Source organism: Anguilla rostrata, chromosome 5, assembly GCF_018555375.3.
Source record: "Anguilla rostrata isolate EN2019 chromosome 5, ASM1855537v3, whole genome shotgun sequence".
Taxonomy (NCBI): Eukaryota; Metazoa; Chordata; class Actinopteri; order Anguilliformes; family Anguillidae; genus Anguilla; species Anguilla rostrata.
The window spans coordinates 42,833,314-42,859,735 of record NC_057937.1 but is presented as its reverse complement, the minus strand read 5'-3'; the positions used below and the strand labels follow the sequence as shown (position 1 = coordinate 42,859,735).

General features: G+C 40.9%; 1 protein-coding gene across 8 annotated transcripts in view; it reads right to left on the bottom strand.

Moving 5' to 3' along the window:
- The window catches only part of LOC135255318 (OTU domain-containing protein 7A-like), a 65,182-nt gene that overhangs the window by 16,766 nt on the left and 21,994 nt on the right, over positions 1-26,422 (bottom strand). For 4 of the 8 annotated variants that reach the window (XM_064336331.1, XM_064336329.1, XM_064336332.1 and 1 more), the window contains 5 exons: positions 18,216-18,342; positions 9,943-10,100; positions 2,597-2,779; positions 1,719-1,937; positions 582-683 (listed from right to left, as the gene is read on the bottom strand). In XM_064336331.1, the coding sequence (XP_064192401.1) occupies positions 582-683; positions 1,719-1,937; positions 2,597-2,779; positions 9,943-10,027 (589 nt within the window). In that variant the 5' untranslated portion in view covers positions 10,028-10,100; positions 18,216-18,342. Of the gene's footprint in view, positions 1-581; positions 684-1,718; positions 1,938-2,596; positions 2,780-9,942; positions 10,101-15,223; positions 15,277-18,215; positions 18,343-26,422 lie in introns of all 8 variants that reach the window. The other 4 variants (XM_064336337.1, XM_064336335.1, XM_064336336.1 and 1 more) reach the window with 2 other exon arrangements.

Sequence of the window (26,422 nt, the reverse complement as noted above, 5' to 3'; positions counted from 1 at the left end):
GGGACTCAATTTCCCAACAGTCCTGAGGTGAAGTGATCCCTAGGAGAGCCCCTTCATGCTCTGACACCAAACACCCACCCTCTGACCCTGGCATTGAGCTCTGCTACAGTCTTTTGATGGTATTTTATGTTTTGCCTGCACATTGCATCCCTGACTTCAGACCTGTGTAATGGACAGCCTACATTTATGGCTATAACCTTACTGTGTAGGATGTGAGAAATGATTGACGTTATGTCTAAAATTCTAAAAGGCACACAGTTGTTTACTGAGTTTTTCATAATTCTGCAGTGAGTGTTTGTGCTATCTGATGTGCATTAACTTGAATTTATCTGTGAAGTCCATTGTTCCAGAGGTCCACTTTTGTATCATAGCCATGCTGGCTTAGCCTACAACAATAATAAATACTCCAGTTGGATACACTGTAATGCTATATGAGACTGTATGAAAAATGAAAGATTTTTTTTAAAGAGAGAAAACAACACTAATTATTATTTAGAGAACAGGCCTAGTTGCACTTTGAAGAGCTTTCTAGAAACATGTTGAGACAGAATAACCTCAATGGAATGGAACACCTGGCTAACCTAAAGAGGCCGCGTGCAGTAGGCAGTTCCCATCCCCTGTGGTGGCCAATGGGAGCAGACGTTTGCAGCTGGTACACATGGTGGACCACCAGTTCAGACGCCCTGCAGAAAGGGCACAAACCAACAAACAGACACATTCAGAATGACATGGTGAAAGGAACCGAGTAGCGCTCAGGTCTCTAGCAGGCTAGAATGTCTGCCATAAATTTAAACAAAGAGGGCCTTCAAACCCATTCATGTAACTGTTACACATTTTCTTGAGTGTGTCATCTGTAGATTAAGTGTTAAGCACCTTTTGTCGCTGGTATATTGGACATTCATCGAATATTTATGGAATATTATGAAAAATTGCTGACAAGTGTCTCTCTAATTCATTCTCTGTTCTTTGTGAGACACTGTAACTCACCTTCTTCCATTCCATTTCACGTTATATCCATTGTACTTCTACTCTGCCTCTCTCGAATGCATTCTCTGAAATGCTCTACGACTGTTCCTTTATTAAACAGGAGCACTTTGCTAAGACTTATTTCACCAAATCTGATATGCTAATATGTTGCCATTCTGCATCCAGGGAGAAAAACTAAGACTGCGAAATTAGGTTAGGATGTACCTGCTTCACAGAGATGGCTTTATGCCCTGCCTTATTACAATAAAAAGCCCTTCGGCGAGTGGTCTACTGGGCGGAAAATGAAGCACTATATTTTATTAAGGCTGATGCGGAAGCTCGTTTGCGGCGGCGCGGGCGAAGCCTTTCATCATTTAGCGATGTCCTTGGTGGTGGAAGAGGAGGACAGCCTTTTTGCTGAGAGCAGGCAGCCAGGGCATCCAGCTGTGGCTGAAGTTCAGATGGGTGTGTCACTCGCGCTGCTGCAGAGATTTTAGGGAATAGCAGGCTGTTCTGGAGCCCCCAGAGGCCCAAACCCTTCCTCCCACACCTGACCCAGGCTCAAATGATAGAGCCCCACCATGCCTGCTCTGGGGTGTAACCCCCACTTAAAACCTGACCCAGGCCCTTAAGACGTCGACCCCACATGCACACACACGGAAGCAGGAATATGCAAATTACCATACACTACATTTCCACACACAAACATAAACACAGGCAACACATACAAACACAGAAGGCCTTGCACTGACCGGCTTGCTCCAGAGCCGTCATGGTGGACTGCTCGATGAGGTCCTTCTCGATGAAGCTGCGGAAGTCCTCGCTGTACACGCTGAGGTCGGGCAGCTGGAAGGTGTAGATGGGCATCTCCAGGGGCAGCTGCTCGCTGTTGCACTCGCTGGCCACGTGCGAGCGCGCCAGGGACACGATGGCTGAGCTGGCGTGGGAGATGCCCCGAGACAGGCGCTTCTCTGGGGTGGGGGGGTGAGGAGAATGAGGCACCGGTTAAAGTGTAAATCAGCAAGCTCTGCTTAACAAACAAATCAGAATAAACCCATCACTCAATCAGATAGAGCAATTAGGTGGCATGCTGGTTAAAGGGAACCTCCACTGGGTAACACAAACTATACTGTAAATGCAGAGAATTAAAAAAAATAATCTGTCACTTGGCTTTTGTTTGATATTTGACAGAGCATTGCCTCTTCTTGGTATTCAGGGGTGTGATTTTCATTTCAATTTCATGGAATCTCTTGAATTCAAATCAAATCAGCAACAGTTAAAATCACATCCCCTGGACACTGAAAACAGCAACTATGACCCTGGAGCCAGAGAGAAGGCAATCATATTATTGCATTACTGAATTGTGTTTATAAACAAAAGCCAAAACCCAAATCACTTTTAAAAAATGCAATTTTAAAACAGGAACCAAATGAGAACAAAATTATTTTACTAATTTACCATTCTCTACACTTATAGTGCACATTTTTCCAGTGGAGGTTCCCTTTCAGGGTTTCCATGAGTGACATCATTATGGAAAACCTTATCTATGTTGTTGACTATGCGTTTGTATACTTACCTAATGTGTGAGTGTATGGTTCCCTATATGCCCCTCACCCTGACTGCCACACACCTTGAGCATTGTCCTCCTGCTTTGGCTGGCACGACCGCCCGATTTTGCTGAGGTGTTGGGGCGTGTCCCGCTCCGGCTGCTTGTAGTAGCGGCCCTCATTGAAGACCCGCGGCAGGTTGACGGTGTGCACCTGCCGCAGCTGTTCGAAGTCGCTGAGTGCCGCGCTCAGGTCCCAGTTCTTACCTGCGCACATGATGCGGGTGCACTTGTCAGTGAACACTTTACCGGACACACCGGCCTTCACTCAATCACATGTCGTGTCCCCCAGCCCACAGCCCTGCATCACAGCACCACAATGGCCCTTGACTGCCATGGAACGATTATTGCTGGGGAATTCAAAAGGCTTTTCACAGAAGGAAAGCACACTGCCCTCTCAACAAAACCACAGTACAGGGCATATTTACAGTACATCCTGGATACGGTTCAAAAAGAGGAAGAGAAATAAACCTGAACCAAAGCTGCATTTACATAGCATTCATATGAAAATATGTATCTAATGAATGACATCATGAACTATGGGTGCAAAAACATACTGTATACCGAAAAATAGTACTGAAAATAGCTGACGGTTAGTGCAGAAAATATAAACAGGAAAACTGCATATATTAGCACATTGTTTTATTTTAATCTAATTTAGTTTGTAAAATGCAGACAGACAATTTCCCTGGGCAGAGGGAAGCCCAAAACTGCAGAAGAATCCCAAAAAACATGGCACTGAAAAGAGGAAACTCCTAAGTGTCACATGACTACTATAATCACGAGAGCTCACTTGTTCATTTGACAAGATGGCATTTTGGAATATTTTGGAATTCCGGTCACTTATGAGGAGGTAAAAACATAATCATAACAGGATGAAATGCGAGATGAAAAAAGATCCAGTGTTTTGGTGTTCTGATCAAAATGATTTTTTGCCACACAGGCTAGTAACGTTTTTCAAAAACCGAGGCTAATAATATTTTCAAAAACAATAGGAGTGATTTCTGTTTCAATTTATTCAAAATGAGCAAGCTAGCTAGAGCATGGCATCTCGTTTTTTACTTTTCATTCAAATTAAGCACTCTGAATCTCGGTCCCAACGGCTGTGTAAATATTAGTCGACAATAAACTATGCAAATATCAGACACTGAAAGACAATTGTCTCACAGAAACAGCAGTAACTATTTTGTTGTGGTTCACGCCTGGGTTGTCACCTGTTGTAGTCTGTTGCAATATCTCTTTTATAGAACACAATGTATTTTATCCTTGCATTTTTTTCCTTTTGCATAAAAAATGCAATTAATCTTGCATTAACGTGACCACTGAGAGTCTATTTAATTTCATTAGGTTGTTTTAGCCCTGAACGCCAATTTGTGTAGAACACACTTTACTGTGACTGGTTCTTAAAAGGGAAGACTGCCACTTGAAAGGGAAAGTAGTGTTATCTGATGACCGATATGTTGGCTAAAGGATAGATGCATAGTGTTTTGCATAGTTTTCCAATAATTTAGAGCTATTTTTTAAAGCAGATATTGCATAGTCTTTTTAAAGACTTTTTGGATTTATAGTCTATTTTTACTAAAAGACTGTAAATACAAAACATAAAACTACTTCTTTGACACTTCTTGTTAATAAAAAGTCTTATTTCATTGAAAATAAACAGCACACTATAGAAATGTTAGTCTGTATGAGACAACCCCCACTCTCCCCCAGTACGTGACCTCTGTATCGTGATACTTAGCGTTAGCTCAGTGTACTGTTACATCCCTATAATGACCTACCTGCAGATAGCAGAGGAGAATGTTCAAAGTAGAGTTTGGCTCAAGACATTTGCGCACTTGCAGTTACTGCCGCCAATTTCCCAACCAATTTCCTAACCCATATTCCATGGAGGAGCTACAGGTGGAAGATGGTTATGATGTGGAAGAACAGGAGAAGGAAGAAGCAGGGAAAGGAAGGAATAAAGTGGCAAGAGGAAAAGAGGTGAAGGACGAAGAGACAGTAGGCGTGGAGTAAGGGGAACAGTGGAACATGGCAGTAATCTCTACGGAAGGCAAACGGAGCCAGCAGCCAAAGGGGACATGGCGGCTAGGTCCCAGGACTGACCCAGCCGCTGTCTGTCACCTCCCTGACAGATACAGAGATGCACAGGGATGCACACGGCCCCAGGCTCTCCCCTGTTCCTCAGCGCACAGCCCCACAGTGGGCTGAATCACGCACCTCTGTCCTTAAACAACCCTCAGCCTCCCTCCCTAGACGCGCGCGGGCCCTTAAGCTAAAGTCTCCTCCAATTGCAATTCACAGCTGTCCTCAAAACACCCTCACACTCCCGCAAATCTCCCTCCCAGTCGTCCAACAGTCCCTGCTCCCAGATGCACGGCTCAGAATTTGAGTTTATCTCAAGCAATCGTGAGGAGTGATTCACCGATTCAAACGAAAAACTGTGGGCTTGTTGCTGGGACAGCGACATTTTGCGATGCATGTCGCAGTGCGTCCGCCTCTCATTTTGTACAAGTTCTTCACATAAGGCTGATTGTTGCATGTGTGGTGTCAGGCTGCTAGTGTCGTGCCTGTAAGGGTGAATAGGCATAGCCCCACCAGTGAACAAAATATACAACACTTCCTATTGCGGAGTATGACAGTGAATACACACTGTCAGAGAAAATGGACATATTTTTCTGTTTTAAATCTTTTTATTTCCTTATGGTTGTTGTTGGAGGAGGGCAGCAGGAAGCACTTCATCAGAGGAACAGTTTAGTCATATTCGACTGCCTCTGCCAACTTAGTGTACTAGTGCTATCATCCTTGAGAGTGTGCATCTACTTCAGTTAATAAAGCATTAAAGCAGCTGGCTTATTTAGTCTTAAGGGGTCTTTGTCAGTGCCAGCACTTATGATAACCATCCATAAATAATAATGAGCAAGTGTTTCCGAGCAGCCGCACATGGGAAGGTCTTCTTTTTTTTGCTTCAATCTGTACAGCTATTAATCAATTATTTTATCTCTTCGCTGACTACATCATTGTTTTAAAAACTATTTTGGTAGATACACTTTAGAATATCACCTTTGAAAGAAAGCACAATGCTAGTAGTTAGAGACACGTTTCAGTTATGGCTATGATGTGATTGACTCCATTTTAGCTTGACAAACATGTACTTTTATTTTAGTTGTTATAGTAATTGTCATCATTACCAGTTCATTTTGGCGTCTTCTCTTGTACATGCTTTACATCTGTCCAGCATCTCCCATTGGCTATTGAGAAAACCAGCTTCTCCCAGTGGCTATTGATAAAACCAGATTCTTTTATTGGCTATTGAGAAAACCACCTTCCTCCATTTAACTATTGCGAAACGCTGTTTTGACAATGACATCACTATTTCCACAGAATTAACATATTCTCAACATAAAACATTACAACACAAATCACCCCCACTCAAATCAAGTCAGAACAAATTATTTCACAATCATTTCTTTATCATTTACTCCGCAAAATCCAAGGCCACAACCCAAAGACAACTCAAAACATTGATGCATGCTATTTTCCATTTCATGCTGTCCAAGCTGTCAAGTACTTTAGGAGCTACACCAAAATAATATTTGAAGTTCAGTTTTTAGTCCCTGTGGATCTTTGATTACAAGCACAAATGAAATATGACAACGTCAATATACAATTTCCCGGTCACTACACAATTCCCTTTCAAATTAAAAAACTCCACATCCTCCGAAGACCAAGCAGAAAAAGGTTAAAGCAGTAAGACAAGTGTCTTGGATGACACAAACGTGTTCCAGTGAAAATATTTTCTTTTCACTGAATGTCCCTCATAATGTAGGTTTCAACACAGTAGAATATATGGTTTTTGAGATTAAGACCAGAGACCCTGTAGGGGACAAAAATGAATTGCTAGGTCTTAGGGGATATCTGATTACATCATTATTTCATTTTTATCACAGCATCATTTGAGCATCTTTACAGAGACTTGATCTCAGGCATCTAAGCACACTGCTTACTCCCTAAGGGTCTCACGCTCTGCTAGCCAGGCTCAAAACTCATTAAATGATTTAATCTAAGTGAAATTATTTTTTTGTTTAATTTATGACATAAACTAAAAAATTAATCAGGTAAGAAGAGTGACGCTAAGTGTTTTAATCTCAACCAGTCCCACCAGGCCTCAGTCCTAATGGTGGCACCCAAATAGTTGCCATGGCCACCATGGGGTGTGAATACTTGGCAGATCAATAGTATCAGATATCCATTCCTCTTTGGATTTATTTCCATTTCCAGCAAAAAATTTCACTCACTCACTTTATCAGTCTAACACAACTACCTCTGTTCTCCATCAGACAGCTGTGGAACTCAATATGTGACAGAGGACTCCAGACACTTCTTTTCCCAGTTGGACAACCAGTCTGGAGTCAGTTTACCAGCTAGTTAGCCCAAACCAAAAAAATTTCTGTGAAAGAAATATGGCTGCAGAATTCTTGCTTGGACCCTATAATGAGTCCCAAGTCTCAGCTAAGCCATTAGCTGGCTTTGGTGAGGAGTCCACAGCAGCAGTCCAAAACTGGCCAATCGGTTTAAGTTGAGTTTTTTAAGGTTACTGCTGCTGCTTTGGTTCTTCCCAATGGCTTCCACAGGCTACTGGTGGTTGTAGGTAGGAGATATGCTGATCCTCTGATCTGAGTCACACTGTTCCTCTCCAGTAGTACTGAGTTGTCTGTAGTGTATAATGGCTCACAGTTGAGTGCTCTGGATAGTTACAGATGTCACATCAGTGACTCGAGAGGCACTTGGTGATTCCAAATTCCAATGAAAAAAAATTGATAGGAAAAAATGTAAATGATTACACAAATCTACGTCTAAGCACATCCTATGGCATTATGTCAGTACCTCTGCCTTTCCCCCAGAAGGCAGCATTGCACACATTTTCTGATGTAGCACCTTTCTATCTGTGAGGGCCTCAGTGCAGTCACAGAGGCAACACACACGCTACCCAGGTCAGCCATTCCAGGATGAAAGCAGCAGAACTATCTTCCCCTGAGCACAGGAAGTAGAAACGCCTTGGGCCTGTGTAGGGGGCTCAGAGTAAAATCCCCAGGGCTGTGGCTGCGATAAGGACTCCACTCAGTTAAGAGAGACTGGAATAGACGTGAATTCACACTAAGGATCAACGCTGCTAATGCTGAGGTATTCTGGCACATTTTCTGGACCCCCAAATGACCAATTACTTCGTCTCCGCCCACGGCTTTCTTCTGAAGCAACCCTAAGTTGCCAGGCCTCCTGCTCCCCCGCACTGGACATGGGGGAGTAGGGGGGTGGGGAATTCTGCTCACACTCTGAGACACTCGCACATAATTAAAAAACAAAAGAAGAAAGAAAACACATTTCCATACACTGGGCATCAATGTGTTCTCACTGGATATGGATGCACGGTAATACCCAAAACTGTTTTATGCCCCTAAGAGAAAAGCATGAAATATCCTGAAATGTTAGTCAGGCACAACTGTAAATCAACAAATTTTTCTGTTGTAAAAAGATTCACTTGAGCCCATAGCACAGTGTGCAGGTGCTATTGTGTACAATAACACCTTATATGTATATTTATATTTATATGTAAACAACTCATCTGAACAGCATTCTGCCAGTCTATTCTTTTCACACTGCAGTTCACCAGCTGAGCTGTGCAGTTATAGCATCAGTCAGGCTACTTCAAATGCACATGCAGGAGGAAGATCTGATTCCACCCTGCAGCTAAGCTCTTCTCAACACCACGTTTACTCTCCTGAAAGACCATTTGCGGTCCATTTTCTTCTGTTCCCTCACGTATTCTCAGAGAGTGAGTTAGCTACATCAGCTACAGGAGGAAAACACAGGCATGACATGGATCTAATGTCTACTTCATTCTGTTTTGCACCTGCCTCCTTCAAGAGTATGAACACGCATGGATAGCACTGATTCAATGTCCTGCTTCACTCCAGATGCTGAAAAATGGCTTGTTCATACCCTTGACGGTATGCTGTGTGCTACTGTTCATTGCATAAAAACCCTGCTGAAATGCTATCTGTTACATAACTGAGCAGTTAAAATGTTCAGAATTTCAAATGGATTTTACATTAAGATTATGTTACCCGGCTATATGACAAACATGCCACTCACCCAGCCTATGACTGAACCAGAAAACTTCAAACAGCAGACATGGTACTGCACAAAATTGCCAAGATCCCTTTTATTCTTACTCAGAAATTGGTATTTAAAAAAAAAAAAAAAAAAACATACTGTACTGTGTGCAGTGTCATACTGTACAAATATAATAATACATCAGTCTATTAAAATTATGATGCAGTGATTGTCACTGTCTCCTTTCACACATTGCACTGTGTTTCCAAGATAAGGGCAAGGCACTGCATGCAAACTGGCATTTTTCTGAATGAGTTTCGCTGAATGGAAATTGAGCTCTTGCTGGGAGTGTATCCATGAAAGATGTCTGTGAAACAGTACACGCAGCCCTCTAAATCACTGGCCATGCCTAGCCTAGCGTAGATAGCATGCCGCATGCCTTCGTTACAGAAGGAACCTCTGCAGGGTTGCCAGAATGAGGTTATCCCCCTAACACAAGGATTTGTGACAAAAAAATCACAGAAGTCTTGAAAAATTTTATGGGGGTCAATTGAAATGAGGTATTTTGAGGGATTTTTTGAGAGCTACCACTGTCAGAAATCTGGCAATGCTGATAATCTGTGAATTTGAATGTGAAGAGCAGCTCGACTAACCGCCACCTTTTAGAAAACACAGCAATGTTGTTCTTTTCAGCTTCCGCAAATTGTCATTATATAAAAATTAGTTATGCTTATGTTACTTTGTAAATCTGCATTAAGGTTTGTAAAGGATTTTAGGAACACATGGATGAGTTTGATGGATGAGTTGGATAAGTTTAATGACAAAACAGAAGTGAAATAAATGTAAAATCTATTCTTGTATCCATTACTTTTTTTATTTTGTGTCGATTTTATTTTACTCATAGTTGAAGATGAGGAACCCCAAGAAAAGCAGCTAACTGAGAAACTTTCTGAGCTGCTTCAGAGCAGGCTACATTTTAAATTTACCTGCTTTTCAAGCAGAATTGTGCTCTGGAGTCTACTTATAATGAGATAATGCTTGAAGATTAGAGTCTGCTTGGAGCACCCTGGAGCATCTGTCTGTGAAATTTCACCTCTCACGAACACTCTCTAATGGACGACACAGACAATATAAAAGCCTCTCACCACCGAAAACGCATCTAACTTGAAAAATACTTTCAAAGGTACATCGCAGATTCACTCTGTATAGAGAGAAAACAGAGTACCTCGGTGTATGGTCAGCATGGTGGACCTTACCTTCCAGCAGGTCTCGTGCCAGACCAGGTTCGGCTCCTGTGGACCGAACAAAGTCCGACAGGACCGCGTCCATGTCCAGAGTCATGTGATCATGTGGGTGCGCTGCCCAGACCGCAGCGAAAGGCTCCGTGGTCGCCAGACTGGCTTCAAGCTGTCATCTGCAGTCAAAACAAAAACTGTGTTAGCTTAGCTGGGTTAATCAGGCCATTATAAATCCAGCATAAATGTAGAAATATTTAAGTTAGAATTAAGATAAGCATATATATATATATATACACATGAAAATATGCAATTATTTTTGTGAGAAGACAGCAGATACAGGATGAGTATTCGCTGCTTCATGTGAAAAATGTGATGCCACTTTTACTATGTAGGCTAGCAGAGGACTAACTGAACAATTTTTTGTGAGCTGGAAACTGGATTAATCTCTGTGTATTGGTGAGATCTGATAAACCAAATGTAATATAACGATTATTTGAAACGTGCGTTCAAGTTGCATTCATTTAATTTAAACACACAGATAGGTAGGTGCATTGGTTGGAACACAGTGGACTGCCTACAGATGACTGCCTGTCAAGCACCATATTGGTTAATAGTATATAATTATACGCAAAGCTCTTAGAGCAGTGACTGGCTTAATAGCAATAATGGCAAACACAATAAATCTCCAAGCAGCATCTGCTCTTAGTTTGGGGCCCATTATCATTCATTTGTTGTTGGATGTTTATTTGCCTGTTCTTAATGGAAGAAGCTACAGTAAGTACACATCTGTGCATTTCCAGTCATTTTCATAAGTTCTCCCGCATTTGGCACTGACAGGCTCCAAATTATTTGTTTTCCCTCCTTGGTCAAAGCAAGAATGTTCACACTTAATAAATTTTACCTTAAAATGAAAATGATTTGTTTATTACACAGTCTTTGATCAGTACAAGTCATACGCACTCTCCTCCTTGTAATTCTTATTTCTGGAACTGCGTTGTCTCCTTCAAGCGTATGGGAGCTCCGTAGAACTGTTAATTACAGACCCTGGGTCTTACTACTTCTTACAACTTCCCAGCTTGCTTTTAAGGTGAATTTATATTTGTGAAGTTATTTCAGTAAATATTTATTCAACCTTCAAACTTCCAGCTCACCAAGTAAAACATTTACCTCGTTATTTTCACTTCAAAATGCATTTCTAATGATGAAACGTGTGTTAGGTGCCCTCTGGCTTCAGCTGTTGGGTCATTCATGCCAAGCAAAGCAGTGCAGTGTTTTATGATATCACACAGAGTATGCAGACCTTTAAAAAACCCCTCATAATGGTCACCTGATTTGATCTCGTTCAGAATCCATGAGGAGTGCACAGCTTTAATTAATGCTCAAGCAGTGCTAGAAATGTACAGTTGTACAAATGTAAAACATTTTAGTCATACTACTCTCTGTAAATAGGATGAAACAGAATATAATATTTCATAGAAGTAATAACAGTTTTACAATACAATTAAACAAGTCCGCTGCAGATGTGTTGGTGTGATTCAGGTAAATGTGTATGAAAACGCTGCAGCTCTCTGCTCTGGCACATGTAGGCTCATTACTGCATGTGCTGCAGTCTGACCAGGAGCCCAGCCGAAATAATAGAATCCTGAGCCCGGCTCGTTTCCATTCCATTTGGGAGTCTGGCATGACACACTGCCATGTAGTAAAGCAGTCACGCACTGCCTTACACTAATTCAAGAGCAGGGCTACAGGTAAAAAGCAGTCTGTCTGTGTTTCATATAATATCCTGCTTAGGAGTCATCAATGCATGTAATGAAAAGACAAGGAGAATTGATTAGAATTGCCTTTTCAGAATATTAATGGTAATCTCCTTGTTGGTTGGCAACCAAAATCAGAGAGGCAAGGCACAAATGACGCTGCTTTTATTCATTTAAATAGAATTGCAACTTCTGTGAAAAGATTTGTGATGTGATCCATATGCTTAACACTAGACCTCCTAATACCAGCCGAGGTCCAATGCAGTGCACTACCTCACCTGTCTCTTTGCCATTGAATAGCCTAACCCCCGTCGGGAAAGCACACCAGGGCAAAACTACAAAAACACGAGGTTCTGTCGCTGCTCTCACTGATGAAAGCTGTGCTGCAGAGCCAGGCAATATTGTAAAACACCCAGAGCTCCCTACTGGGCTATTAAAGCTGACAAAGCCCTCTGCCCAGGCTCAGTCATGTCCTCAAATGCCCTCCCTGAAGGCAGCCCGGCCCGCCGAGGTCATTCAGGGGGAGGGAACCGAGCCCCAGACCTTTTATTGGCACTCGCCCCTATCTGAATCCACTTGAATAAGGAGAGCGAAAGCAATACTTTATCTCGCCAGAAGGCTGTACTACTCTGAGAAACGCTGACTGCAGGTGAAGACTCAGTAAAAAAATTAACAGTCATGTTTGCCTGAATCACAGCTGCTAGTGAATCGTGCCACACACGCGTTCAGCCTGTTTTTAGTGCAGTGTTTTTGGCATACGGTACCAGTCATGCAGGTATGCTACTATCATTACTAGTACTATCACTACTAATAGTAATACTAATACCAATGCTAAGAACAGCGCAGCGTCGACTGTGGCTAGCAGCCCCATCTGTTAACCTGCATCAACTGTCTTCCTCCAACTCATGTCTGTGTGAGCCTGTGATAGGAAGCAACGTTTACCATCATGCACTGAGTACAGCACACAATTCCCGAATCGAAAGCAGAGGTTGAAGCAATGAGCGCTGATGATGAAAACAAATGGCCATCCCAAACTGGGAGTAAAAAGCATTTAAAATATTTAAATAATAATAATAGACTGCATTTATATCCATGGATTTGTGGATCAAAGTTATACTGATATATACATCATCAGGGTTACATAGGGTTAACCAACTTTTGTGGATCAAATGTAACAGAGGTCTGATGCAACTACTCACACTCTGATTCAGGATACAGGGAGTGATGCTATCTTGTGGACATTCACATGCTTACTTATGACTCCATGAAAGCACATCACAGCAGGAGATGGAGGGTTTTATAAGCACAATTATCCTGGGAAAGTTTAAAAGAGGAGACTGGGAATTTGGCAAGACAAATCCTATTCTTTGTGATAAGTGCTGTTTTCTTTTTAATGACCACAGTGAATCGAGACCTCAGTTTGTCATCCAAAGCATGCCACCTTTCTCAGAACAATGATCCCGTCACTGCACTGGGACACTGGCTTTTCTTTTCAGTTTCAGATGCAAGGCTGTCCCCCACTGGTCCACAAACACCAGGAAGCCTCATCTAAACACAAATCATGTCTAGATTCAGCCATCAGGCAGGGAAGACTGCTGGGTAGAACAGTAGGACTACTATTCTGGGTCTGTTAGAACAAGATCAATACAAAGTCCCAAATTAATTTAAATATGTTATATTATAGTGGTAAAAGTGCCTGTGCATTGCGTGCCATCTGTTCTGAACAAATATTGTATTTGCTTGGGTGCCATAAGAAATAGCTCTTTCTGTGTGTACAATTTATGAATATCTCTATTTTATAATACACGACTGGTGGTTCTGCCCATAGGCTGTAAAACAATACGGAAAAATATGGACAAAGCCACTGTGATGTCACCCATTGACTTTCCATAGGCTTGGTTAAAAGGGTTTTGAAGCCTGGGAAGTGTAGTATGTGGGCACTGCCATGTTATACAAATTGAAGCCAGAGACTGCGCAGTAGGGATCTGAAGTCCAGACATCCACTAAGTGTGTGAGATACAGTGACTCGGTTGTGACGCAAACCGTCCCTGATTCGTTCACAATAGCACAATAGCACGCCTATTGCGACTATTTTTTCTTATTGCTGCCATTGACTGACATTAAAGCGGGTGGGTGAAACACTTATACTGGGGCCAACCACAGTGGTGCTTGTGAGCAACGTCTCTCAACAAGACAAGGAAGTGAGCTTCAAAAACGCAGCCCGGTTTTGGCCGCTTGGTTCTGCCCTACACATCGAAAACCCTCTTCATATTTTACAGGAAATGACTGGATGCTCTGCAGTCATTAGTGGACAAGCCTACACTAACCATCACTTAAGGATTTGCTGACTTTGTAGGATTACAGTGGAGTCAAATCATTTTTGAGGTTCAAAGGCGGTTCAATATGAACAATGAAACAATATTCTGTGGTAAATTAACTCCACTTACATACAGTTTCCTTCAAATAATACAATTTCATATTACTGTCTGGGGTAAGTTTAGAAAGATGATTCAAGAAAACAGTCATCTTTTTTACTTCTCAAGCCATTTTAGGATGTAACCATTGCTGCACACTGTATGTAAATTACTATATAATAAATGCCATCTAGCCACTGTAGCATTGAAGATTCTATAACATTTATTGCAGGGAATTGGGTGTTCCCTCGTGTCCTGAAAAAATTTCCCACTTGGCTCCCTAAATCTGGCCATATAATCCTCACCCTGCTTAAGTGTCTGAGTAATCCCTACTTCTCCTTCTCATCTGATGTGTGGTGAGTGTTCTGACAACAAATAAGTTCTGTGCACCACTCAGATGAGTGCTACACACAGGAGGTACAAAGGTGTGTCCCATTCCTTTCACTGGAATGAGTTGGTGGATGTTTTTTAGGTAAGTTAATGAGGGACATGTCTGATTTAGAGTGCCAAAAGCAGCCAGTCTCCTTATATGAAAAGTATTTACATTTTTTTTTCTCCTTCTCTGAATTGTATGTTTCAATGTATGTATGTATATATGTATGTATGTACCACTTATTGTAAAGCGTCTTTGAGTTCATGAAAAGCGCAATATAAAATACATTTATTATTATTATTATTATTATTATTATTATTATTATTAATAAGTGTCTTGGATGACAAAAATATTGCAGTGAAAATATTACCAATAATATTATTTATTTTATTTTTATTGAATGTCCCTTGTAGTGTAGGTTTTACCAAAGTAGGACAAATATTAATTTCCAGGTCTTCGGATATATCGGTCTGCTTTGACTGTGTTTTTCAGCATTACAGTCCATTGCTTTATGACTGCAAATATGGAAAAATGTGAATTACACATTCACCTGTTTACATAAAGGTTCCCTTTAAGGAAATAGAGTTGCAAAATGCAGCAATCTGAGGCTTTGTTTACACGCAGGTGCCCAGTTCAGATTTTTTCTCTAAATTCTATTTTTTTTGACCACCTGTTTACCTCTAATTTTATCCGATACCCGTGATAACACAGTTTACACTTGAAACAACCCGTATGCGTATACAAAAGAGTTTGGTTACCGATACGAACGTGAACAATGACGCCACAGCCATTTCGCCATCTGCAATGGGCACTAAAACAAAACAGAAATAATAATTCAAGACATGGTTCATACCAACTAATTACCCAAGGCAATGATAGAGCTTTAGTCATTAATATGAAAAAATTAATTGTACATGATTGTTAAATCAACTCTTACTGAGTACATACAGTCCCTATTGAACTTATATGTACTCCGTTAGAGTTGAAATAACACTGGACATTTCACTGTGCAGTATTGGTAATTTTTGCATCGCAACTGTTACTCCTGCTGTACTCAGCAGAGTTACATATCTGGGGCAGAGGGCAGATATGACTCACTGGCCTTCACTGACTGTGTGTTTGATTTGACAAGATGAGAGAGCAGTCCACATGCTGTCTCACTCAAAATTGTGGACCTAGAGGAAAGGAACATGTAGCTTTTTTTTGGTTAATCCAAAGTTTTTGTTTGGAACTAAACAACCCAATTTCAGTGTTTCCTGGTTCACTGCCCTACACACTGGCTACACCCAACACTGTTCCATAGAGTACCACAGTCCAAAAGCATTCCTTAAACAACAAGGAGCAATCACTAAACATATTTATAGAAGCACAAATTATTATTGCCATTAATTTCCTTAACAGCCATTTTTATGCAAGGACAACCTGAATTTCTCTATCTTATACATTATATTTATTGAAGCAAGGTTTTAATGTACTTTGTGCTCAAGAGTATATCAACATTGGGTCAACTGGACATTGAACATGAAAACTTCTGGATAGAATCCCAGTTTCTTCACCACTACATCACACTAATTGGGCTGCACTGCTGTTCATAACGCTTTTTCAGTCTGTTTGCCAAATGAAATGCATTATGTAATGTTTTCCGGCAGGTTTGTGAAAGCCTGCCATGACAATGATTACAGCAGCATACAGAAAATCTCTGCAGCGTAGAAACGATCAATAATGATGAATCCTGTCGTCCTGACCCACCAACCAAGGCCAGCTGAGTTGGTGTTACAGAGGCCAGTCAGTTGGCTATGCCTGGACTAACTCTGGATAAATACATCAAATTAGGAATGGGACACATACCAAACCAGCCAGGATCCACACACTATGGGGGAAAAATCCCATATACCCTCACGCTCCCTCTCTCCTACACTGAGAGATGGACAGCTTCTCACAATGATTTCAAGGTGAGTTCGTGTTTTCTCTTTGTGGACACATTATGAGTAGGTTAGTATACTCCTGCATGAAGCTCAATCTGTCCCAAGAGAGATGGATCTACATTGAGAAGTGAGAAGGCAGGTTTAACCACACTAGATATGCATAACTATAAGGCCATAGTAAAGGATACAGCATACTGTAAGTGATGGCCAAGAATGTATGAAACAGATTAAGGTGCGATTCTTCATATATTATTAAAAGGTTTTTAACGTGTAATTAAATTTACACTGTTTTTTTTTTTTACTAGCCAGTATTAATAACTACATGTAAATGTGCCACTAAAAAGAGGGCTAGGAGGACCAGATGTGAAAAAGTACAAAAAGTTACATTATACACATGGTGGAGCAGGCTATATTTAGCATAGCACCAGAGCGTACTGTAATTTATTTGCATGATTGCTGCATCTGGAAGCCCTGGAATGCTTCTTAATGTTATATTTATTAATGTGTATTCATTTTGGACAGAAAATCAGCAACATAGTTTTTTGAAGAAGTGCACTACAGTTATTAATTCATTATTAAGAACTATAAATTGCGCCATAATCAACCAAGTTTACAAAAGTGCACATGAATGAGACTATATTTACAGTCAGACCATCTTCATTAGATTATGTACCAATACAAACTGGCCATAAGTTCACCCTCTGTGTCTGGCCCAGATCCATATTGATTTTTGGACTAGCATGTTCAATGTGCATGTCTGTCTGTTATGGATGTATCCTGATTCATGACTGGTGGATGGCTGAATTACAAAGACCTCAGCGTGTACCTCTCTGAACCTTATGATTAATGTTTTGAAATATGTATTTGTACTTACTAGTGATTCAAAACTGAGCTAAACCATCACTAAAAAAATATCCAGTCACTGAATTTAATCAACAGAAGTCTGTAAATGATGCTATTCTTTGAATAATTGCCAATTGCAGATTGCGTGTGTCCCAGAGAACCTTTGCAATGATAGACTTGTAAAGTAACCTCTGTCCTAAAGGAGAGAGCAGTAGCTTCTCTGGTTGCCAATGAAGAGTGAAAACTCCTCCCAGATCACTGTATGTATTAAATGAAGCATGTGTGATATACATCTCAGCCACATTCAGCACTAAGCATATTCAACATAATTAAATGTTGTAATATTTCAATGGGAAATGCCTCCCCTCCCTTTAAAAAAAAAAAAAAGCATCCTTCAAGTTTAAAACAGATGAAAAGACTAACTGAAGAGTTTTAGTTATAACCCTGGAGGCTTCTCAAATCCCAAAGGAAAAGATTAAGCATCTTATCACAGAAAGGAATCATTAGGGTCGGATGTAAAATAAATTGCACTATTACATTTTTCATTACTGTTCGGGGACTTGTTGAGAATATCTGGAAATACAAATCTGACTCCGAGGGCTTTATGGCTTGTACCATAAAGAGGGCTATACAGGTTAGGTGCATTAACCATTCTAATTAAATACCATTTCCCATAGCAGTTTTACAACATACATCAACCTTAATATGTGCTAACACATATCTTACAACACCAAGATGATAGACCTTTTCTCTGGACCAAGTGTGTCTTATTCCCTCAACAACCTTTACTCACCCTTTAAAAGGGGAAAGGGGAAAAATGGTACGACATACCTAACCTGGATTAAATAAGCATATGTGAGAATAAATGGACACTATGTAAGTATATACATTAATAAATTCGCCCAGGTTATGTGCTGCGGTAAATAAAATAAATAGTGAGATGCACCTTAATGGACACAAGGCGAAAGGATGAGTTACATACTTTCCTTGTGTTCACTGTGAAGTTCTGCGACAGCCTTGATATTGGCACGCTCATGTCAGTCAGTTACTTTAGTCCATGGTTTCACCCGCAAGAGAGCGAAGTTCAGGAGCGATGGCAACTAGGAGGCCTGAAATTCAAGAAGAAAAACACCAAAGAATGAACCTCAATTCTCTGGAAAAGAAAGACACCAGCAGAAGTACATTGCCTTTGGATGACCTGTGCGTGGTCACAGTTAACAGCTGAAGAATGCTTCCCTTGTGAACCAAGAAGGACAAGTTACAGGAATACGTTAACACAATGAGCAATGTCTTCCATAACCTTTATTTACACTGGAGAATTCCAGAACCACAAATGGAGGTGTATTAAAATGAGCAAACAAAAGCAACGTCCCTTCTGGCTTCCGGAACTCAATTTTAACACACATCAATCAACACACTGTGGCTGAGGAATGATGTTTTTGTTCAATGTCACCATAATGTTAACAAGGCACTCAAGCAGGCATTCATCTCCTGTCATCATCTCAAATGCGAAATCACCTTTCACCATTAATTAAGAGCAAATGCATTGCTATACACGTGCACTAATGTGCAGGTGAAGACCTCTAACACAAATTAATCATGCAGTTGAGGTTATACTGTATGAGAGGTTAAATAAACTCCATATAGATGAAAGTGGGGTGAATTATGCAAATGGCTTGGCATAGTATTTTTAGAAAACATTTCATTTAATAGCACTGACACCACCTACCCAACATCAGGCACAATATCTGTATCTGTCAAAAATTCTGTCAAAGATTTACTATTAATTCACTGAAATCTAACAGCTTTTTCCCTGCTAAGCACACAAGCTTGTAGGGAACAGAACTGATGCACTACCCTATCTACCTTGTAAAAGAAAGGGTCATCCCCGATATGCAGAAGCCTAACAGAAAAAAAGAATATATTTCCATTGATTTTCAGGGATTGTCATTGGAAAGGGTTCTTGGTTATGTACAGCTCTGGGCAGGTCAGAGCAATTTCAAGATGACCTACAGCTCCATTTGAGCCTCCACTTGACACATCTGTGAACAGGAACATGAGAGGAAGCAGTAGGGGCCACAGAGGGAGAGGAGGGCCAAGGCTATCCCAGCAAAGAAGAAGGAAAGGAAATGAAAATTTCAATGTTGACAATGCAAGAAACAAGCATAGGAACTGAAGTTTGAGCCAATAATGGGGAAGTGGGGTGGGTATTTGAGCACTACCTGAGACTGTTTATATATACAATTCTCATGCAGTTAAAATGCACATTCTCAGCTTTTCATTAGGGTATTTGTATACACTTTGGTTTCACCATGAAAAGGTTTCATCATGTTTTATACATAGTGCCAAACCATAACACCCCCACCACAATGTTTCACAGATGAGGGAGGGTGCTTTGTATCTTGGGCAGTTCCTTTTGGCCTCCACACTTTGCTCTTGCCATCGCTCTAATACAAATTAATTTTGGTCTTATCTGTTCGCAACAGCTTTTTCCAGAACACTGCAGGCTCTTTTAGGCACTGCACTGCTTCTGCAGCCAGCTAGTGGTTTTCAACATGCAATGTAGCCTCTTTAGTTCTGATCATAAAGTCTTCTGTGAACAGAAGTCACTGACACATCCACACCTACCTTCTGAAGAGTGTTTCTGATCTGTCAGACATGTGTTTGGGGGGTTTTTCTGCATTATGGGGACAATCTTTCAGTCATCAACTGTAGAGGGCTTCCTTGGCCTTCAAGGCCCTTTTGTGATTACTGAGCTCAGGAGTGTCCTCTTTGGTAAAACCAAAATGTATAAAAGTACCCATTAATAAAAGCTGATAATCTACTCTTTAACAACAAGTGGATTATTTGAATTACAAATCTAAAATTGTAGAGTACAGAACCAAATCAAGAACAAATAATGGTTGTCACAAACATTACGGAGCTCTGTACGTCCCTGTATTATTGGTTTAATTTTTTGAAGCTGCCACCGTACATCACTTACAGGGTATTTAACAGAATAGACTCGCTAATCACTTGTGCTGCGGTCCAAAAAATAATAAACAAAATGAATGTGTGTCATGGTAACCCAATCCTTTTATAGCCATGATTACTTTTTTAATTGCTTCCATGATGCACTGCCATTGTGTTGGTGGCGTAGGAGAGCACTATCACTCCAGGTCATTTTTGTAAGGTTACATAGAGAAGTGCAATGTGTTCTCCAGTTTCCCCCTCTTGCCAATATAGAAACTCACACAAACACAAATTTATTCACACGTGTGCCAACACAGAAACAAGCAAATACTAACATGCACACACACACACACACATATGCACACACACACACAAAGAACACACGCATACACACACAGAAGTGTACACAAGCACACAAACACGCACATGCGCACACATAAGGAGTTGTTTGCCGCCCACGTTCCGTTGAACCCTGACCTCTCTGCCAGCAGTCTTCCTGTATTTATGAGCTTACATTCACAACCAGTAAAAACAAAACCAAGAGCATCCTCAGTGCAAGTGCAATCATAAAAAAAACAACACGTAAGTCTGTATCTGGTGCTCAATTCCAGTTAAAATTAAATGAATGGATTAAATAATAAATGCGTCTGGAAATTCAATTGTCTTGAAATCGTACACACAGTATTATTGCAAATTTACCCTGGAAGAATTCAATGAATGGTGAAAGCACAGCCTGACTTTTCTCTGACCCAATTCCCTCTGAATTTCCAGAATCTCTGATGCAGTATCTGCCTTTCATATGGCTTGTCCTTTTTCCTTTGGGTTTCTAAATTGTACAACGTCTCATTGTTTTTCAAGTTAATTAGGACTGCTTGCACAATTATATGATTTGCATAATTATTTTAGTAAATTGATTATAAAAAGTTACACAAACACACACACACACTAAAATATTAAAATAATCCTTCCACCAGCATTTCCACAATTATTAATCGACAACATACCTCAGTCAAGATCAAATATAAGGCTGATGACAAAAGATTTCTAGTTTAATACTCTATGGAACTCAAAGACCATGGTCCTTTAAAAACATGGCTGCTTCTAAGAGACCTCAAGGGGGGTCACACTAAAGTTCTCGTGTTATTGTATCAGCAAAGCTCAAAAGGTACCAGCTGTCCAGCCTGCTGATTTCATAGAGCGCACCTGGGAAAGAACCTTGGGTCCCTTTCAGCACGTGCAGTGCACAAAATCTAGGAGCGCACGTACCCACAGCATGTTCTGTTCTGAGTGCTGATTCAGCCTGACTCACCCTGACATAAGAAACCGGTGGTGCAGGTCCTCCAGTTCCCCTTTCCCTTGCCCCACTTGATAGAGACTGGCACCATACATTTGAGAAGGGCATAGGCTGAGGCTGGCAGGTGGCGGGTGGCGCATCCAGCTAATCCACTGGCTCAGAGACGCCATGCGCCCTACAGTATGGCATGAAATGCCTGTTAGTGGAGTCGAGCAATCACATTTGCAGTCACCACTGGTGGGAGGGATTTAGCTTGCTTTCATGTCACCTTGCACCAGTGACATAAGCTTGCACCTGCTGTGTACCTGGCAGCGTCAGCAGCATGTGACGTATACTCCCCCAACATGACGGCTGCACAGCTCAGCTGCTGGATGAAAGAATAAAGTGGCATCTGGTGCCAAGCACTTTGGAGCACATGCCTTTTGCCCCCTCATGTTTCCGTAACCAAAGAGACAGTGTCAAGAAGTCAGAGGTCAGACTACAGAAAAACCCCTGTTTTCAGGTCTGGAGTGAGGGCTACAGCACAAAATATTCTGGAATATTCTTCACCAGCTTTACGTTGTGACTGAGGATTCTGTAGCATCAGAACTGGTGTTTGAAAACAGCATTCAAACTTAAGAGAAAAAAAGAATTGATATTGGTTAAAAAGAGAAAAAAGAACACATAAGTAGGTCCGTTGGAAAGCTTGCTCCCTCCAAACCAATATTAAGCAATAAGAAATGGGGCTCTCACAGAATTGAAGAGAACTGAAGCAAGACCCACTGAGTATTTTTGGGCAGTTCTTTTCAAGGCACAATACATACAGTCATGCACAGGGATGGACCATGACCCTACACCGTACGGTCAAACATTAATGTTTTTTTCTACTTTCTACTAGTTTTAGTCCTAAAAAGAACAAATGTTCATGATAAAGAGGGCCTCTGGTCAGCAAAAATGCTATCAGAGACTGCTTTTTAACTATAACATAATCAGCTCTATGACATGAAATAAAAATGTCGCTAGCTAAACTCGTTTTGCATGCTAACTGCAGGCTACTGTGTAAAACAAGTCAAGTAGAACAAATCAATAGCAACTTTACATACAGCTGGCTAGCTCCTGGGAAACTTGCTATGAGATCAAGGGCAGGGCAGAGCAAGTAACTAGCTTATTAGAGTATAGTCTCAGTCCAGCGAGTTCAGTCATAGTTAATTATTGCAGGTGATATGCATTGTACCTGTTGTCATTTCTGTGACTTTGGCTATTTACCGTACCAGTTACCATAGCCTCTTCCACGTAAATGCCATCCCGCAACTGTGCTTTAAAAAATGTAAGGAACATTTTGAAGACTGGCTGCCTCCCTCACATCCTTTTCTTTCTTTAATTTGTGTTTAGCTGCTCCACTTGATCAATCCATAGCTAAACTTGGCGAGCAAGTTTAGGCTAATTCAATCCAAGCAACCACTTGCTACCTGCCTCTTGCGGCCTTTATTGATTGCTCGCTTCATATAACTCAGAACGAAGCAAATCAAATTTGTATTCAATTGCCAATTATATTATTGCGTACTGTCATTGGCTTATATTTGTTTGACGTTATCCCCGTCATTTATTTATTTATTTATTTATTTATGTTTTGTTGGGCAGCATGCACAGTACAGGATACTCTTTCTACAGACAACAATAACCTGTAACATTTTTCCTTGTTTCAAAATGGGCTGGCAGCTGTTTCTCCCCCCGAAAGTGCTCTGATGAAGTTCATTTACTTAAGTTAAACATGGAAAGAAATGTCTGTTACAGTACAGTGCAAGCAAAGACAATAAAGCTTGTTTTGAAAATATGTTGCAGCAGTAATATATCACGGGCAGGCTTGCGATCCATGTTGGCTTTCTGACATCTGCTCTCGCATCTGATGAGCATCTACCAGAGTGCACAGCAGCAAGGTCCAGCCAAACACCTTTGATGTGACAAAACAGAACACCAGCCACATCCCTGCTAAAACCTTCATGAAAGCATTGCCTTTCAGATCTGTGGTTCAAGGGACAAACTGCAGACCTTGCTATTCAAAGCTGGAACCAGCAACAAAGATTACGCTCTTAAAGCTTTCATGCACCCAATTTCTCATCCAAAAACGTACAGTAATCATCTGTGCCAATGACGCTGCTGGCCTAATGTAGTAATAATTGGCATTTTCTGCACTTGTGGATGTTGTCTTCACCTGCTGTATAATTATCAACAGCAGTTGTCTTACCAGCCCACTTGTAACCTGCAACAGATTAGACTCCATTACAGACCACAGCAAAAAAACAAAAAACAAAACCTGTTGTTCCACTGCTTTTCCATGTTTAGCAAAATTGAAATGCTACTTGGGCAATTGGTTGAAATTGCTACTTGGGCAAACACAATGGTCCAAGTTTAAATGCCAGCGATTGAGTTTCTGCAGCATTGTGGCTCTGGTTTAGAAATACGGCTAGCAGAAGAGATTTCAGTTTGAAAAGCATTCATACTAACAAAATACTTCTCAAAGATTGTTTGTTTTGTTTTCTGCTACATGGACATTATAAAAGCTATTCCCGCTAAAAACAAAGGGAAAGGTGGTTTGGGATGAGTTCCGTGATCTCTTGTCACTGCACAAAAGGGATTTAGCAAAAGTGATAGATAAATGTATAATTATTATTATTATTATTATTGTTATTATTATTATTAATTATGATTATTATTATTATTATGAAAACTAATGTCTCCCCTACAAGTTTACAAAGACTGTGAATGAAAATGCATGGGAGAAAAAAAGGAAATGGACCAAACAGGAGAACAGAACATGCCATAAGAGATGAAGCCAGCAAACAGCCAGAGGGGGACAGAAGGGACATGATTCCCCAGTGGGCTTTAGAGGGCATCCTGACAGTCATCTAGAGTTATTCATATCATTTATTATATAAATGTCACATTTTAAGGCTCTGTATGTCGAGAATTCCACAGAAAGACTTGTACTGCTTGGGTCTAACCCTACAGAGGGAAAGGGGTATAATAAGGCAACCTGGTTTCAGTTCTACAATGGAAAGTGGGTATAATAAGCCAGCCTGGTTCCAGCTCTACAGTGCCAAATGGACATAATGAGTCAGCCTGGTTCCAGTTCTACAGTGGAAAGGGGGTACAATGAGCTGGCCTGGTTCCAGTTGTACAGGGCAAAAAGGGTTTAATAAGCCAGCCTGGTTCCAGGTCCACAGTGCCAAATGGATATAATGAGTCAGCCTGGTTCCAGTTCTACATAGCCTGGTTCCAGTTCTACAATAGAAAGTGAATAAAATGAGCCAGCCTGGTTCCAGCTCTACAGTGGAAAGGATGTATTAAGAGCTTGCTGTCAGGAGTGTGAGCATAGCTGGAAAGACTCTCCGCTGTGGGATTCCACAAAGAAAACTCCCACCATTCATCGGGGCACTAAGAATCCAAGGTAGTCTCCTTGGCAACCAGTGATAAATCCCTCCCTTTTGCAGAAGAGCAGATGATTCTAAGCTTGAAAATGTACAAGAGGAAAAGCACATACTTGTACTCGTCACAAGGGTGCACAAAGGACAGTGTGTGAGAGTGCACACTTGGAGGGCACCTAAAATTACTCAAAAAACAGTTCCAAAGTCCACAAGTGAAGTGCCTCTGTGTTAGCAGTAACTCAAATTGCATTCATTCATCAAAATTATTCTGTTTTCAGTAAAGCATGTGTAGTCAGTATAAATCACTATCAATTTAAAATGTAATGTCCTTAAAAGTAAATTATAAAGGGCTACAGCCAAAGACAATTGCATTGTTCTTGTAATTCAGAATATGCCGCAATGCCAGGGTTCCTCTTTTGCTATAATTAGCAGAGGAAGGCACAGAATGACAGGAGGAAAGGCACGAGAGGAAGAAAGAGAAGGAAAACTCACGTCAAAGTCAAAGGACACAACTTAAAAGAACTGCTCTGTTCTCTCTCCCCTCCAGATGGATGCTTGGAAACAACCTGCTGTCAGGTTACAATGATGTGATGTCTACTTTAAACATGGAGTGAGGAGGTGGACTGCAGAGTGAAAAGGGGGTGTCTGATTGCAATGCTATGATGCAGTGCTATGAGGGACCGCAAGTGCTAGTGTCTACCCTCCCAAATTGCCGGAGTACATTACCGTAATGGGATGGGCCTAAAATCACGACTGCCATTTCTAAATTGAGGAAGGGAAAAAAACCTACTAAATTCATAAATTTGTGTGCAAGACGTATAACCTGGACAGATCCAGTGCAGAGTACATGGCAAGTACAGAAAACCTTTTTAGGATTTAATCAAAATAAATATAATGCACACTGAGTTTATGAATAAAAAAATAAAAAAAAATGTTTCCAAGAGTAGCCACAGATATTAAGGAGAGTGCAGAGCTTCAGATTTTAAACACTGCACTGTTACATTTTCCTTGTCAATGCGTAATTTAGCTTAATTTAAGCTCGATTTAGCAAGCTTTGCTAAAATGTACAAAATGGCCATATGTCTTTTCTTGCTACATGAAAAGGCATTTGATAAATATTGACTTAATGAAAAAAACTGCACACAAGCGCAATCTTAAAAGTGCACAGTGTAGAGGAGGCTAACTCAAGTCACCATGCTAAATGAAATGCTGAGCTGTGAGAAACACTGTGTGTGCACTGCGAAAGCTGAATTATCACTCCTACTCTCCTGTAAAATCAGTTCCTGTTTTAGCCTGACAATGTGAAAAAAAGCCTTCTCTTGAAAGCGAAGATCGCACATTGCGGAGGGCTGCTTCTGGATCTGGCACTGATAAACAATCTGCTGCATTTGCCTCCACCCGTAGAGGAGGAGATGGACCTGATTCATACTGTTTCATTTTACAGAAATGCCAAAAAAAAAAAACTTACTAGGCATCTCCCATACCCCCTTCCCTGCCCTCAAGGCTCTTAGGAAATGGTGCGGTTTTAGACTTAACATG